At 43.8% G+C, this 16,763-nt stretch overlaps 1 protein-coding gene across 6 annotated transcripts in view; it reads right to left on the bottom strand.

Moving 5' to 3' along the window:
* Positions 1–2,094: 2,094 nt before the first annotated feature.
* acsl4a (acyl-CoA synthetase long chain family member 4a) overlaps positions 2,095–16,763 on the bottom strand; it is a 98,171-nt gene continuing 83,502 nt past the window's right edge. For all 6 annotated transcript variants that reach the window (XM_072505727.1, XM_072505731.1, XM_072505732.1 and 3 more), the window contains exons 12-16: positions 13,589–13,663; positions 12,712–12,900; positions 10,421–10,535; positions 7,623–7,780; positions 2,095–6,438 (exon numbers count right to left, since the gene is read on the bottom strand). In XM_072505727.1, the coding sequence (XP_072361828.1) occupies positions 6,281–6,438; positions 7,623–7,780; positions 10,421–10,535; positions 12,712–12,900; positions 13,589–13,663 (695 nt within the window). In that variant the 3' untranslated portion in view covers positions 2,095–6,280. The remainder of the gene's footprint in view (positions 6,439–7,622; positions 7,781–10,420; positions 10,536–12,711; positions 12,901–13,588; positions 13,664–16,763) is intronic.

Raw genomic sequence — 16,763 nt, 5'->3', positions numbered from 1 at the left:
GGAGCACGACATGATGGGGGGGGGGGGGGAAACATATGGGTGTCATTCTATGCTGATAACATGCTCCGAAATGTCAGAAAAGGTCTCCTCTATAGATTCTAAGATTATGAGACTGCTCCTTCTCAGGTGGAGATAAACCTGGGGAGTACTTTCCGGTTAATCTCCCAGGGGAGCCAATCTGGGGGTATTACCCTTCTACTTGGCCAGAGGTAGTTTCTGGTATCTGGGTATCCAAGTGATATATGATTGGCAAAGGCTTCATAAGTTAGAAGTTTATAAGTTTGTTGGATAGGGGGAGGTTGATTTGAAGAGATAGGGTAGCCTTCCATTATCCCTGGTGGGCAGAGGTCAAACCATAAGCATGAATATTCTGCCAAAATTCCGATTCTTCCTTCAATGCCTTCCTATCTTTTGCACTAAATCGTTCTTTGCTAGGGTGAACAAGTTAGTGAAATCCTTGATATGGGCAGGTAGGGTGCCAGGAATTCGTAGGGTGTACCTCCAGAGGGCTGGCACCTGGGGGTTCTGGGGCTACCCAATTTCCTCAATTACTGGCCGGCCAATGTGGAGAACGTGTTGGGGTATTACAGAGAATCGGACACAACATGGTGGAGGGTGGAGGCAAGTTTGTGAAAAGGGTCAAACCCCGGACCCGAGAAACGGCACCACTCCCACACTCTCCAATGAAATCTACCTCAAACCCAGTGGTGATCTTCACTTTAAAGATATTGAGGCAGCTCAGACATTACAAGCTGAGCGCCATGTCACTGTTAGCTCCTATATGTGGTAACCATTTGTTTGTGCCATTGGGTTTGGGCTCAACGTCTAAGGCATGGGAAGGTAAGGAGCTAGACTGCTGGAGACCCGTTTATAGCTGGAAGGCTCGCCAGTCGGGAGGCGTTCTTAACGAATAAGGTCACACCTTTTTCGATATTTTCAATTACACGACTTGGAATTCACGGGGCTTGCCCAGTCTTCGCCTCGGCACCACAGCTTCAGTGTTGGAGGAAATCTGACAGCTGGCGAGGACTGGGGCGGAGGGTTTGGATCACCAATATCTATGAGCAGACCATCTAATTGTAATCTGCACCATTTATCAGGTGAAGGCAAAATGGGAGGAGTTGGGACCCATTTTAAGTGAGGGTGTGTGGAATGAGGATCTCTGTAGGGTAAATTCCACCTCATCCAATCAAAGTGGTTCATTGAGCTCATCTAACCAAAAACAGGATGAGCTGGGTTTTTTTTTTGCTGAAGTGAGTGGTGGTGTTGGAAAAGGTCAGGTGCACCTTAAGGGGATCGGTAAAGGGATTCTACCTCAAGTGGCAGCCATTTATCTCGTACTTCAAAGAGTTCATTACCAGCAGCTGTTGGGAGGGGGGGTTGGACATAGTATTTGTTGTGTGTTTTTCTCTATCTGATTCCTTGTGATTTTAAAGTGACAATTGTACAGTGGTTGAACTGTTTTCAGAGTTGTGTTGTAGTATAGATCATGTTGGTTAATTATGAAATCTTTCATGAACGATGTAAATTTTTTAAAATGGCCCAGCTCTAATTTTAAGGTTATATACTCCTCGTTCTGAAGTCACTTACCACAAGAAATAGTTTTTAAAAAGTTCACTAACGCCATTCAGACAAGAGACTGGAGCCCCCAACCCAGTCTGGCTTATAGATGAACTTCAGTCCCACATTAAGTGGTTGACTCGTGATACCCCCTGAAGTTGTCTCGTTAGTCACTTTATTGCTGTAATAAAAGGCACTTTCAAGAGCAACTAGAAACAGGCAACAAAGGCGGCCACTTGAGGACTCCTCACAGGAACACTACTAAGCTCATTTCTATTCTAATCCGCTATTCTAGCAGGTGGCAACCAGAAGGTAATCTACCCCTCCTTCCTAACTCGGCAGTGCTTAAGCCAATTGGTTGAGTTGAGCCAACTCTACAGATTATGCACTGAACCTAGTATCTTGTGCTCAGTAAGTACTCATCTTTCCCAATATTGCCACCGTGACAGAAGCTGCAATGTCAAGGAGCATCGCCCAACGAGTACTTCCAACAAGAGCCTCTGAATAAAAGAAAAAAAGAGCAACTGCCAGTGATTGTGCTGAGAAATTGGTTTTATTTACAGATACCCATGAGGCGGATAACGTTCACACTCTTAAATTCCACAGGAACATTTTTAAAAAAAAAAAAAACATATTTGGCTGCCATAATGCTGGTTTAAAACAATGAAAATGGTCACCAGCAGTTGGAGTAGCGAATGATAAATCAATCTAGTTTTATTCATGCCTCTAACTGATGTTGTTCCGCTAAGATTCAATAGCAGAAGACATAAAAGTAAGATATCAATCTTGAGCGGTGTATTTTACTGCATGGTCTTGGAAAATCATTTTAATGGATAGAAAGATTCTGCCAAGCTATTGACCTTGATGGAGTTACAGACGGAACAAAGGCGGTTTCTGAACCCTCAAGTCTTTGGCAACGGAGCGAGAAATATTCAGCCTCTTCCCTTCTGACTGCAGCAGACACCAGGGTACCCACAACGAAAAGGAAATAGGTCCCATCTGCAACAATGTGTTTCGGTAACATTTTCTTTCCCCAGGTAGATACTGGCATACCGCCCAGGATGACAAATATTCAATCAGTTGCATTATTCACTTACGTCCACCTTGAAGACCTTCCCTACCTCACAGCCACGCAGGGAAAGCTTGAACAGCCACGCAGGGAAAGCTTGAAAAGATTAACAGGAGCGAGCTGTCCGGAATATCGGAGTGAGTTCAGGGACATGTGGAGAGGAGAGATGCTCTTGAACTAAACGGTGGCTGTATTTTGCCATGAAATTAATGGATTGAAATTCGCTCTACATCCTCCTCTCCTCCCCCCCCAACCCAGGTGGCAGTACCCATAGTTTAAAATCACTGTAGCATGCATGTATATTCATTCAAATATAGATGCACTGCTGTTAACATAACAGGAGGTGGCCTTTTATTCCCATCAGATACTTTAAAAATTGTTACCTGAACAACAGGGCGAAAATCAACCTGAGGGGAAAGAAAAGTCTTCTGGAAACCCAAGGACATTACAGTGACTCCCCAGTAGATGGAGTGCTTGCTATCATCAGGTGATTTAATGGGTGTGAATCTGCCACAAGCAAAGTTTAATCCTGCACATTGATGGGTAATTTATGAACCCTCATACCCTCCCCCCTATTTCCCCAGCCGAAGGCGCTGATGCAAGCTGGAATGTGGTGCCATGGGTGCTGCCAATGCCCGGAAGCTCATCCAAATGACTTTTCTTCACGTTGAGCCCGGATGGTGAGGCGGAGCAGTTAATTCCGTGGCTCGGGACGGGTATTGCAGCTGAATTAAAATCTGCCCCTGCCCAGCATCCACACACACTTCCCATGAGGTTCACTGGATGACAAGAGCAGGATCCCCGGCTGATAGTTTTTTCCCTCGCTTCCGAACCATGGTTAATGGTAGAGTTTGACCACCACTCGAGCCAACATCAGAACTGTTCAGGAGACAAGCTTGGGGAGGCTCCTGGGGAGTGCAGCTCAGTACTGAATTGGGCAACGCTCGTGTCCACGAAACCAGCAGGATTGCCTGATGTGCCTCATCTACTAAGAATATGGTGAAACCGTGCATCAAGGTCCATAAAGGTCCATTTGGAAGTGTAACACAGATCATTGTATCCTGCTGCCCCACTGGTAGATCGGGCAGTTTAAAACTGGAAACCTTAAAACATTCACTATAATATCACATTAAATTATATGTTTACTCCTCCCATTTACACATTAAATATATATAGGATTATTCACAGTTAAGTACAGGAGTTTACAGTCTCACATGAAAGTGATTCTCCACATAAGCACTATTGATACAAACTGTGTCGATGTTTAGAATGTTGCTCTGAAGAGACAGCTTCCAAAATAGTAGATATATAAAAACACAGCACTTTAAAATCATACAACTGTTTAACTCGGCCCCTGACCCGTTTTGTTCCAAATCTCAAATTCAAAAAAAATGTACGCTATTTAGTTTAACATCAACTACCTGTTCTCGCTTTCTGAAGGGGACACATTCACTGATGCAGCAGACTGTATTAAATTGAGTTAAGGGAAAGGCCTTTAATGGCACAAAATCTGGACGGAGCTTAAACAAGCGGGGGAAAAAAATCGATCAGTTAGGATTCCAATGGTTAAAATTTGGTGAGAGCCTCTTCATACAGATGACTCAATAACCAATTATCAATGGGATGTTAAATACAGCGCTGCTTTTCAGCACAGTGCTCATCCTGTCACGGCCTCAATGTAAATCTCCAGTTGGTGAATTAGCTTTAACCTGGGTCGAAGTAGAAAGATACATACATACAAACAAACATGAATGACGGCCGCAAACTAACCCGGTCCAAAACTGGACAGTGTCGGGATTTTTGCAGAAAGGCCGTGCCGAGCAAAAGATGACAGGTCACACGGATGTAAAACACAGCTTTTACATGCACAAATAAGGCGACGACTCAGAGCTATTTTTTTAACGTGTTCTTTCCCCCTTTCCTCACATGCACATTCTTTCCTTTCACAAACCAAATATTGGAAAACCGGGTGTTTCCTGTCAAGGTTTTCATTTTGCAGAATTATCGGGTGTCCGCCTGAACCACCAAAACACCTCTAAGCTAATGATATGGTAATAGTGTAAATTTGTTTGGAGGGACGGAGTCTCAGAAATCTCCATTATATGGGTAGGAACAGAATTTTTTTTAATTAAAAAAAAAAAATTACACCTTGTTTACTAAAGCAAGGATACCCGAAATGGACAATTAAATAGTTTAACTATCTTACAAAGGGGTACTTCGCCTCCCTTCTCCCTCAGGGTGCTGATTTATACCTGGAATAAGCTGCACAGAGCATCAGTCGCTCTCCAGTACATTTGCCAAGTGGTCTTTTCAAGCGGGAGCTTAGACAGGCCGTTAACACGTACGCACATTGTGTGCACATCAATCATGGAGGACAGAATTTGGTCTGTCCTCAATGAACATTCACACGTGCACTGTCTACAGGAATGTGCAATGTGATCAAAAGCAGAAGCCCCAATTATCATCCTTCAAAAGCCAGAGGCGTTTCTCAGTATCCGTTTTTCCCTCGCCCCAGCTCAGTCAGCTTCTGTGAAGCCTCTGGTTTTCTAACAGGGTGATTATCTGAAGAATTTCTTTGTTTTTCAATAAAAAAAGAGGGGCTCATTTGGTGCAACGCATATTTACAACATGAATAATCGAGGGGCTCAAGTGACTTCTTTTGAAAAACATTTGGGCTTTTGCCAATACACTGAACTCCGAGACTGCGTCAATGCTTAGTGGCTGGGTTACTTGTATTCAAGTAATTATGACCATTATTGTCCACAAGCATCCATCACAGGATCTTCTGGAGACCAGAAGGATTGCTGTGCTACAGGCTACACTGATAACCACAGCCACTGAGACACAAATTTGTCAGAAATATCCCCCCCAGGGGAAAGACCAGTGAGCACTTTAGTACTGTGGCACTGACAAACTACATTAGCCACAATTTATTATCGCGGAGACGATTTAAATTTGTCCAACTCTTTTACATCAATTTTCAGCAGGTTTAGATTTGGAAAAAAAACAATGTCCATCTGTGATCATGACAGTTAAACAACGCCAACTGCAGTGCAAAGCAAAACAAAATAGAACCAAAATATTTTCAGCGATTTTCTATACAAACATGAAACAGTTCTAGTGCAAACATCACATCAAAAAGAGTGGTGCCACCATCTGACTGGGGATGGGAGAGGATCATGGTGCACTGGAAAATCTTTCTCACCTTCCTTACGCAACAAAAGGACGAGAAAGAAATTGGGTGAGTTGAGATCTTTTTTTGAAGCTTAGTAACAAATTCAGTTCTTGCTCCCCAGCACTCCCTGTAAAACCAGCTGGTGGTCCTCACACAAAGAAAAGTACAAAAACACAATGGTGAAAAAAAACAATCCAAAAACCAACATGCAAAAGGACAATGGTCATTAGGAGAAGGTGGGCACACGGTGAAACCTTGCAAACCTTCCCAGAAAATTTCCAATTGCTTGAGTTTTTTTTTTTAAACATTCAAGTAAGAGTGAATACATTGGAGAATAACCATTAGGTAGAACACTGACCTTTTGGTTCATTAAATTTCTGTTTTAAAATGAATCAATCATTCACTGTCCTTTTAATTTAGAGATGCACTACTTCTCTGCAGGCACCAGAAATATATCACCCAGGGATTTGAAGGGCCTACTTCCCTCCATACATCCTCTCAATATCATTGAGGTAGTGGTTCTTTAGTTCTTTCCTCTTGAGCTTGAAGGCGTCCGTTACCAAACCAGTCTCTGGGGTCCATGGCTCTGGGCTCAAACGAACCTTCACAGGGACCTCAAACTTCTCTAATTTACCTGTTGTAAAAAAGAAAAATCAATGTATGTGCAACTTATTCTGTTGAGAGCCTATGGGCGGAATTCTCTCCCTCCACGCCGGATGGGAGAATCGCTGGGGCGCCGCGCGTGTCCCGCCACGCAGCAATTCTCCCCCCCCCAAACCGGCGCGGCGAGAATCACGGCTGGCCGCTGGGAGAATCGCTGCTCGCAATGGGCGAGCACCGATTCTCCAGCTCGGATGGGCCGAGCGGCCTGCCCAATACGACGGGTTCCCGCCGGCGCCATCCAGACCTGGTCGCTGCCGGTGGGAACAGCGCGGGAATGCTGGGGGAGGAGGATGGGGGCCTCAAATGGGGTCTGGCCCGCGATCGGTGACCACCGATCGGCGGGCCAGCCTCTCTGAAGGAGGACCTCGTTTCCTCCACCGCCACGCAAGACCCATCCGCCATCTCCTTGCGGGGCGGCCTCGGGGAGGACAGCAACCGCCAATGCACGGGTGACGTCGTTTACGCGGCGCCGCTTTTATGCGGCGCCAAGGCCCGGCACGTGTAAATGACACAACGCCGCTCCTAGCCCCCCGAGGGCGGGAGAATAGGGGGCTGGGAGCGGACTCCGACGTCGGAATGAAACACTCAGGTTTTCACTCCGACGTCGGCACTTAAGACTCCCGATGGGAGAATTGCGCCCAATACGTCCCGTTAGGTTCTCCCTGTAAAAGCACCATATCTCAAACTCGCTTTCAGGTTCCTTCTACCCGAGAGGAAAGGTGCAGTTTACATCGGTCTGTTCACTTCTCTTCGACTTTTCTGAAGTGGCTCATGAAAAGTTAGGCACCAGGAAATAAATTCTGATATACAAGCTCCTGAGCACAGCACCCAGCCACACCAAGAAGCCGCCAAACCTTTTTAATTTTTGAGATCCAACACCCCAATAGTTTGAAGAATTAAAAGTCAGAACATATCATTTCAACTGTGCCACATATGTTTTACCGAGCAGGAGCTGATGATCAAAGGCGCTGGATCAATATTTCTCCCAGTTTTATCAGTTGTGTATACTCCAGCACTAATCATGCATCCCAATTAAAAAGAAACTGAAATGAAAGGTCAAATTAAAAGGCATTTAAAGGTCAAATGGCCTCCATTTCTAAGCCTGCTGATCGCTCAGCTATACCAAGCAGAGGCCAATCAATTAACTGTACTCACTGGACACCGATGCTTCTTTGATCTCCCGCAGCACCTCGGCTTCCATCTTGCTATCGTTACAAATTTCCTCCCACGTTCCCTGAACTTGTTTCTGCTCCGCAAGAGCAGTCAGCTTCTTCTGATTGGGCACCACAAAACTAATCACGTAAGATTGGTCACTGTGAAAGAAAACAAGCGTGTGGGACTAAGGTTCAACCAGAAGGTGCGAGAGATCAGGATTGGATTCTTAATTTACTTCCCTATTACACACCTCAACACTTCAATGTTTTTAAGCTTTGTATTCTCATCCCGAGACTGGCGAGCTTGAAAGCTTTCTATCATTGGCTTGAACATAACCGTCTTCGATCCGGTGATCAAATCTGTGCGATTCTAAAATGCCCCCCCCCCACCCCCTTCCCCAACTAGTGACCGGGGCTTAAATAAAAAACAGAGAATGTTGGGAAAAAACTCAGCAGGTTTGGCAGAATCTGTGGGGAGAGAAACAGAGTTAACGTTTCGAGGCCAATCGGACTCTTTCCACAAATGCTGCCAGACTAGCTGAGATTTTCCAGACCTTTGTTTTTATTTCAGATCCCCAGTGTCCGCAGTTGTCGGGAAATCACGGTAACATTAAAAAAAAAATCTAGGAAACCCAGTCATTGGGAATGTGTTCGGTTGGTTAAAAAAAAAAACTATTTTAAAATGGAACCTATGTAGTGGTAGGGAAAGTTTGGCTAGGTTGATGGAACTTTTGATAAGCCTAGCAGCCCTGTAAACAGATGTTTACCGAAGGCAAGTTGGTAACATTGGAAAATAGAATGTCAAGGGTTTGGGCAAGACGATAAGAGGTTCAATGGAGAGGTGCAAACTTTACAATTACACTCTAAAAAGGGTGACTCACTAAATGAAGGTAATTAAGAGTGACTTTTGAGGCGGCTAGTTCAGATAAGGGAAGATCAAAAGGGAAAACAATATATCAGGAGCAATTTCAACCTATGCAAGTTAGCTTTTTGGTGAAAAGCTGTGTGAACTCCCAGCAAGCGCAGTCTGTGGACAGGCCTGTTTGAACAGCCAGTTGTTCTGCCCTATGTCAGAGGCAACCCCGAAAGGTGCCTGGTATGGTAACACTTACTGGATTTTGCCTATCGTTTTTAAAACGCCGATGGGATGTTATTCAAGGATTAGCTCTGACGTTGGGAGTTAGAACTGCTTAAATTTAGGGATTCTGTGTATAGTCTTCGAGTTAGCTAAGTATACTCCCAGTTGACTTTCATTGTTTACTAACCATTTTATTTAAAATCATCACAAAGATGCCATCACACCTTCCCACACATTGTACCAAATTGCAGAAATATAGTTTCAAGTTTCCCTTCTGGCATTTAACATCAGCTGTGCTCTTTTAACAGTATTTTGCTTTTATTTTTGGCAACTGCATCTTACCAGGCTTGGTATCATTCCCTAGTTTCAAATTGACCCTTTAACACCACTCTAGAATTAATCCGCCAGAGTGCAAAACCTCTTTATTTCCTGTGTTCAGCTATAGGTCAATATGTATGTCATGCAAGTGGCCAAATGGCATCTTTAATGGTACTTCAGCTCCCTGCACCATTATAGGAGTAAAGGCAAAACAAATGGCAATGTGGGTCCGACAGAATGCCTTTACATAGCTACAGATGTACAAAGAGTTCTAAAGAGGACTGTAAAGTGATGGATGGGTTTAGTAACGGCAAACTTTAAGAAACATCACAAAATCTACAAACATCCCATTGCACAGGGGCACTTAGATCACCTAGTTCTAGTGGACGCAATATTAGTACAGTTAATGACTTCTTAAAGATTCATGTTAATAAAAGCAAATACGAAGGACAGATTAGTAGCGCACCGAGTCACAATGTACAGGGAATTGATAAGGAAGTGCTATCTGCACGAGCCTGCCATCTTTGTTGGCTCTGGGCCACACCTTCTCCCCAACCCCTCTTCCCCCAGGAACATGTGCCCCTCTTTGTTGTGCGACATGTTTTCATAACCCCCCATTTACCTTGCCCAGCTTATTTCTGTAACCTCCTCCGGCCCTATAATTCAAGAGGTCTCTGGTGTTCTCCATTTCTGGCCTCTTGCCAATGCCCTATGTTAATCAATCCACCAAATGACGGTGGTGCTTCCAGCTGCACCGGCCCCAAAGCTCTGGAATTCCTTCACAAGCCCGTCTGCCTGTTAAAGACGCTCATTAAACCTACCTCTTTGATCAAGCTTTTTGGTCATCTGTCCCAATCATTTCTAACGTGGCTCAATTTTTTTTTCCTTCAAAGATTGCCCAACTTCAATCAAACTTCTGCATAATTTGGAAAACTTCTCTTAGCCACAAGTCTTATTTCTTGTCCTATCACCTCCAGTCAGAACCATCCCAACTTCCTTGGTCAATTTAAGATCTTTGAGAGCCGGTATTAATTATCCTGCCTAAATATGCACCACATAGAGGACAATAATCTTCCGATGTTATAATGACCAATACTAAATTCAGCACTGAGATCTGACCACTACCATACATACCCCAAGATTATCTGCCTTTTCACTACCATCTTCCCTGGTCAGCATGGGGAATGATTGTTCCGTCCGTTTAACACATGTCCCTCACTCTCACTAAAATCATTATATATTTAAGGCCAAAGATTAGATCCACCTTCAGCTGGCCCGCTTTCAAACCAAGAAGCTCAATATTTATAAAACCCCTTTGGACATCCGACGAATGGAAAAACACCACAACATCATAATGAATTGCAGAATACAATGACCGGATTGTGATAGAAATTTAATCCTACCTGTTTGCATACGCACAAATATTATCAATGAGGGAACAGCTCTTTAAGGCAGATTCCACCTTGCCCAGAGATACGTATTCTCCAGCTTGCAGTTTTACTAAATCTTTCTTGCGATCTATAGAATAAACATTTATGCTGTCACAAAATGAGTTCAAACTCATGAAAGATAATTAAAACTGTCGCTCCAAATGTTAAATTTAGGAAGAGTACAGCAAAAAAAACAAACAGGCTGAAATATTGTCCAAATGTTATCAAATCGCAAGAGCCCAGCTCACAGTACATAACTGCCTAAACTTCTTGACATTTTAAGTTTCTAACAAACGTTAAATAGCTCACAGCTCACGGTAAGGTTTCCAGTCAAATTCTACTTTTCAAAAGATATGGGATAGTTCTTATGTCATTAAATGTAAAGCAATTTTAAAATGCACTCTGCCTTAATATGTCAAATGTAGCAAAAACTGAAATCATGATATTCTCCCACTTCGGTTTGTTTTTATTCCTTCACCGAATGTAGGCACCGCTGGCTAGCCCAGCAATCACTGCGCAATTGTCCTTGAGAACGCGGTGGTTCTTGAAGATTGTTGCAAGTGCTTCAGCCTCATCTTTCTCTGGGTTGGGGATATTTGTGGAGCCTCCTCCCCCAATGGAGTTGTTTAACTGTCCACCATTATTCACAGCTGGATGTGGCAGGAGTGCAGACCTTAGATCGGATCCATCCCCCTTGTGAAATTTCTTGGCTCGGTCTATCATTTGCTGCTTATGCTGTTTGGCACGCAAGTAATCCTGCGTTGTAACTTCACCAGGTCGACAGCTCTTCTTTAGGTATGCCTGGTGTTGCTCCTGGCATGCACTCTTCATTGAACCAGAAAGGATTCCCTAATTTGGTGATAATGGTAGCATAGGAAATATGCCGAGCCATGAAGTTATAGATGTGGTTGTACACAATTCTGCTGCTGATGGTCCACGGAGCCTCATGGTTGCCCAGTCTTGAGCTGCTAGATCCTGTCCGAAGTCTATCCCAATTAGCATGCTGGTAGTGCCACACATGCGAAGAGTGATTTTTCTGGGAGGGGGTACTCACTCCTATCATGGATAATTACATCTGCAGCAGGTAATTGGGTGAGGACAAAGCCCAAATAGTTTTCTCTTGGCACAACATCGAGGGCCGAAGGGCATGCTCTGCGCTGTACTGTTCTATGTATCTGTAAGGTATGATTATCTGTAAGGTATGATGCCATCAGTATGGCTATGTCAGGCTGTTACTTGCTAGTCTGAGAGGCAGCTCTCCCAATTTGGCAGAAGGCCACAGGATGTTAGTAAGGAAGACTTTGCTGGGTCAACAGCGCTGGGTTTGCCATTGATTCCTCTGGTGCCGAAGTTGATGCCTGGTGGTGTGTGTCCGGTTTCACTCCTTCTAGACTTTGTGGTAGTTTTATACAACTGAGCGGTTTGCTCCGCAATTTCAGAGGGCAGTTCAGAGTCAACCACATTGGTGTAGGCCAGACCAAGTAAGGACAGCAGATTTCCTTCCCTAAAAGACATTAGTTAATCAGATGGGTTAGGATGTCTTTTTTTTTTTTAAATAATGGTTTATTGGTCATTATTAACTTTTCAGACCAGATTTATTCCAGCTGCCTTGGTGGGTCTTAAGCCTTTGTGCCCTAAGCATTAGCCTCAGCCTCCGGATTGCTAGTTCAGAGACATTACCAGTATGCCACCGATTCCCCGCTCTGTTCTACTGAAGGTGCTGACTGAAGATGAGCACCAATACTTCGGAGATTCAGAATGATTATTCTTCGTCAGCTAGCCCAGATAACAACTATTGGCAGGCTATGTAAACAGGGTTGGCATAAGCGCTAACCCACATTGTATATTCATCCAAAGCCCAGATACACAGCAGGGGATAGTGATCAGCAGTTGACGCTTATTGGCTGATCTCCCTGCCAGAGAGGGATCAACTGTAGTTGCTCATTGATACTTGCCAATATCAAGTCCAAGGCCTTCTTCATCTGCATGTTACAGTATTACACACTGGTATCGTTAGTATATGACCACCAAGAGAACCGCAAAAGGAACAGATGCCTTCCAGAATCAAAATGGGTGTCCATATTCAGTTTGGGGTTAAAGGAGAAAAAGGCTGGAAAAACTCAGCAGGTCCTGAGCAGAGAAAAAGTTAATGTTTCCAATCCAATGTGGCTCTTTGATTCCGAGGAAGAGTCATATTGGACTTGAAACATTAACTCTTTTATTTCAGTCCCCAATTCAGTTCATACCTTCCCACTGACACTTACCAATTATCTGTAAGCAGCCATCTGGGTGGAATTCACCAACATCACCTGTACAAAACCAACGCTGACCATTGTTGTCCTCAAAAAAATCATGGCTGGATTTATTTATTTTGAAGTACCCCATTGCCACATTTGGTCCACCAATCAGTATTTCCCCTCTTGGATGGGGCTGGTCATGCGTTGTGTATCCACCTAGTGTTTAACAATAAGGATCAGCAAGTACTAAGACCACAACAAAATTCCTTCTGAACCTTTCAGAAGTTAATTGTTCATTCTATAAAACATCCATGTTATTTATTAACACGCACATGCTGTGCACATACATAGCGGACCGTGTGCACACAAACAAACGCAGAGTGTGTAGACACGCAAACACACAGGAAAATTTACCCGATGCTGTTAGAAATACAGGGGATCTTGAAAGCAGTGGGATAAAATTCCCCTGTAAACCTTAAAAGATTATTTTCCTTTCTTCTTGTACTTCACACCTACATGGCTGAATAATTTTAGAACTTCAGCCCACCGAGCCCAGAACAGCTCTTTGAAAGATTAGTAACACTCCACGGCTCCCCCCCAGAATCTCACAGATTGCCATTTCCCATGGAATCACACTCCAGACCTTGCGAAATGGAGAGCACAACATTCAGATGAAATTTGACCCAAAACGTGCGTGACAGCGCTGGTGTACTACAGGCCAGTATCACAACATCTTTATATCCTTCCCACAACAAGCACCTAGTGTCACACAGATTCATGGTGTGACGTTGATCAAGGGCATTCTCAATTCTTGCCTCTAATGATAGCGCCCAGACATTCACACCCACACCAAATGAATTACAGTGTCCCAAGGTAAGTCCATATGTAGATTCAGTGTAAGCACCTTCTTCCCAGTCTCTCAGTTTTATTTCACAACAGATCAGTGGGGCTCCAACTCTGCCCGTGCTGTAGTCCAACACTAAAATTAGAAAAATACCATGGTTAGATTTTTGGAATCCTTTCAAAAGTACGAGCAGTAAATTAAATAAATGGTGCCTTAAGCTAGACATTTGCACCTAATTGTGGAGCCAGCCAAGCAGATGAAACATATAATCTCTGCGTGTCTGTGCATCACCATACTCCCTGCTAAAACATGTATTATGTCCATCAATATTGTTTTTCCACTTGAGAGATTGCTATTCAATAACAATGCATTCCTCTTGTTAAAGTAGTTAAGCATTTCTTAACGATCGTATCTCCAGTAGAGCACGCAGTCCAGCATTAAACAGTCATTGCTGATTCAGGGGGAAGGGTGATGCTGGGGCAGCACGATGGCACTGTGGTTAGCACAGTTGCTTCACAGCGCCAGGTTCTTATGTTTGATTCCCGGCTTGGGTCACTGTCTGTGTAGAGTCTAGGTTTTCCCTGTGTCTGTGTCGGTTTCCTCAGAGTGCTCCGGTTTCCTCCCACAAGTCCCAAAAGACGTGCTGGTAGGTAATTTGGACATTCTGAATTCTCCCTCTGTGCACCCGAACAGGTGCCAGAATGTGGCGACTCGGGGCTTTTCACAGTAACTTCATTGCAGTGTTAATATAAGCCTACTTGTGACACTAGGGGCTGTTTAGCACAGGGCTAAATCGCTGGCTTTGAAAGCAGACCAAGGCAGGCCAGCAGCGCGGGTTCAATTCCCTGAACAGCCCCCCTGAACAGGCGCCGGAATGTGGCGACTAGGAGCTTTTCACAGTAACTTCATTGAAGCCTACTTGTGGCAATAAGCGATTTTCATAATAAAGATTATTACTGTATATAATTACCAAGTGCTATCTAATGTAGCAGAGGGATATTGCATTATTGGAATTTGGTCAATTATGACAATGGAGTTTAAACAATGCTTCTGTGTAAAAGCACTAAACTTTTAAAAGTGCGAATATATAGATGCAGAAGCTCAATTTAAAAGCTTCATTTTCAGACGATCGCCTTGTCCCAACCCATCCTACGGATGAAAGGGAGGGAACTTGAAATAACTGACACTTCTTGGAAAAGTCAATGGAAAATCAAAAAAAAAAAAAAAAAAAAAACTTGGCGCAAATCTTGTGCTGACTGCAAAATCATTATTGCTTCCAATTGTTACTCATGGCAGAAACTCTGAACACCACCAAAGCCATTAAAATGCTAGTCGGAGCTGTCGTTAGCAAGGACCAGCTCAAATCAAATGGATCAAAATCTTAGGCTGCCTTTCTTTCACATGTTTACTAAACTGCCGTGTGTCTCCAGTGTTTTCATATCTGCTCTATTTAGACGCTGTAAAGTCAAGGGACAGAAACCTATTTTCCATATCCTTCCAGCATTTTTATCAGCACATTTGCTATGTATTAAGTCGCAGGAAGAGGAACAAAAACTCTTTTCGTCGGTTCTCTCCTACAGGAAGCAATTAGGGTACAATATCTTCCTTCAAAACTATGCACAAAAACATACAGCTAAAAATGACGAGAACTTAACACAGCTACAAGAACTTTGGTAATTATTAAAAGAAAATGTTTGAAAAATATTACTCAAATAAATCAGGCTTCATTTTTTATTCCCTGAAATATGTATTTTTTTAAAATTCATTCCGACATTTGTTGCCATTCCCATCAGGAAGGAGGTGTTCAGCATTGTCCCGCATTTAAATGTCAACCACATGGCTGTGGATCTGGAGTCACAGGTCGGCCTGATAGATCAGATGGGTTTTTACGATAATCAACAGTGGTTTCAAGGTTACCATTTTGACTTTTAAATCCAGATTTTTAGTTAATAGTCCCACCATCTGCCATGGTGGGATTCAAACCCGGGACCCCAGAGCATTATCCCGGATCTCTGGATTACGAATCCAGTGGCAATACCACTACCCCGCTGCATCAGAATCACAAAATACCGCAGTGCAGAAGAGGTCCTTCGGCCCATCGAGTCTGCACCGCCACATGAAAAACACCTGACCTGTCTACCTAATCCCATTTGCCAGCACTTGGCACCTGGACTTGAATGTTATGATGTGCCAAGTGCTCATCCTGGTACCTTTTAAAGAATTTGAGGCAACCCGCCTCGCCCATCCTCCCAGGAAGTGCATTCCAGATTATCATCCCCCTCTGGGTAAAAAAGCATTTCCTCAAATCCCCCCTAAACCTCCTGCCCCCTCACCTCAAACTTGTTTTCCCTTGTAACTGACCCTCCAACTAAGGGGGAACAGCTGCTCCCTATCCAGCCTGTCCATGCCCCTCATAATCCTGTATACCTTGATCAGGTCACCCCTCAATCTTCTCAGCTCCAGCAACATCTGAATCGCCTCTGCACCCCCTCCAGTGCAAACACATCCTTCCTATAATGTGGCAACCAGAATTGCACACAGTACTCCCGCTGTGGCCTCACCAACTTGACCATCCTGCTTTGTAATCTATGTATCGATTGATAAAGGCAAGTGTCCTATTTGCCTTCTTCACCACACTATTAACCTGCCCTTCTACCTTCAGAGATCTATGGACAAACACGCCACGGTCCCTTTGTTCCTCAGAATTTCCCAGTGTCAGGCTATTCATTGAATATTTCCGTGTCACATTGCTCCTTCCAAAGTGCATCACCTCTCACTTTTCAGAGTTAAATTCCATCTGCCACTTTTCTGCCCATTTGATCATCTCGTCCATATCTTCCTTTAACCCAAGGTATTCAACCTCACTGTTAACCACCTGGCCAATCTTTGTGTCATCTGCAAACTTACTGATCCTACCTTCCATATAGTCATGTTTATATAAATAACAAACAATAGGGGACCCAGCAGAGATTCCCTGTGGTACGCCACTGGATGCTGGCTTCCAGTCACTAAAGCTTCCAGTCTGTCATCCCCTTCTGTCTCCTACAGCTAAGCCAATTTTGAATCCACCTTTATCAAGTTACCCTGTATCCCCTGTGCATTTGCCTTCTTTAAAAATCTCCCATGTGGGACCTTGTCAAAGGTTTTGCTGAAATCCATGTAAACTATATCAACTACACTACCCTCATCTACACACCTGGTCACATGCTCAAAAAATTCAATCAAATCTGTGGGA

Source organism: Scyliorhinus torazame, chromosome 5 (assembly GCF_047496885.1).
Source record: "Scyliorhinus torazame isolate Kashiwa2021f chromosome 5, sScyTor2.1, whole genome shotgun sequence".
Classification (NCBI taxonomy): domain Eukaryota; kingdom Metazoa; phylum Chordata; class Chondrichthyes; order Carcharhiniformes; family Scyliorhinidae; genus Scyliorhinus; species Scyliorhinus torazame.
The sequence above is the reverse complement of the archived record's forward strand: the minus strand, read 5'-3'. Positions and strand labels throughout refer to the sequence as shown.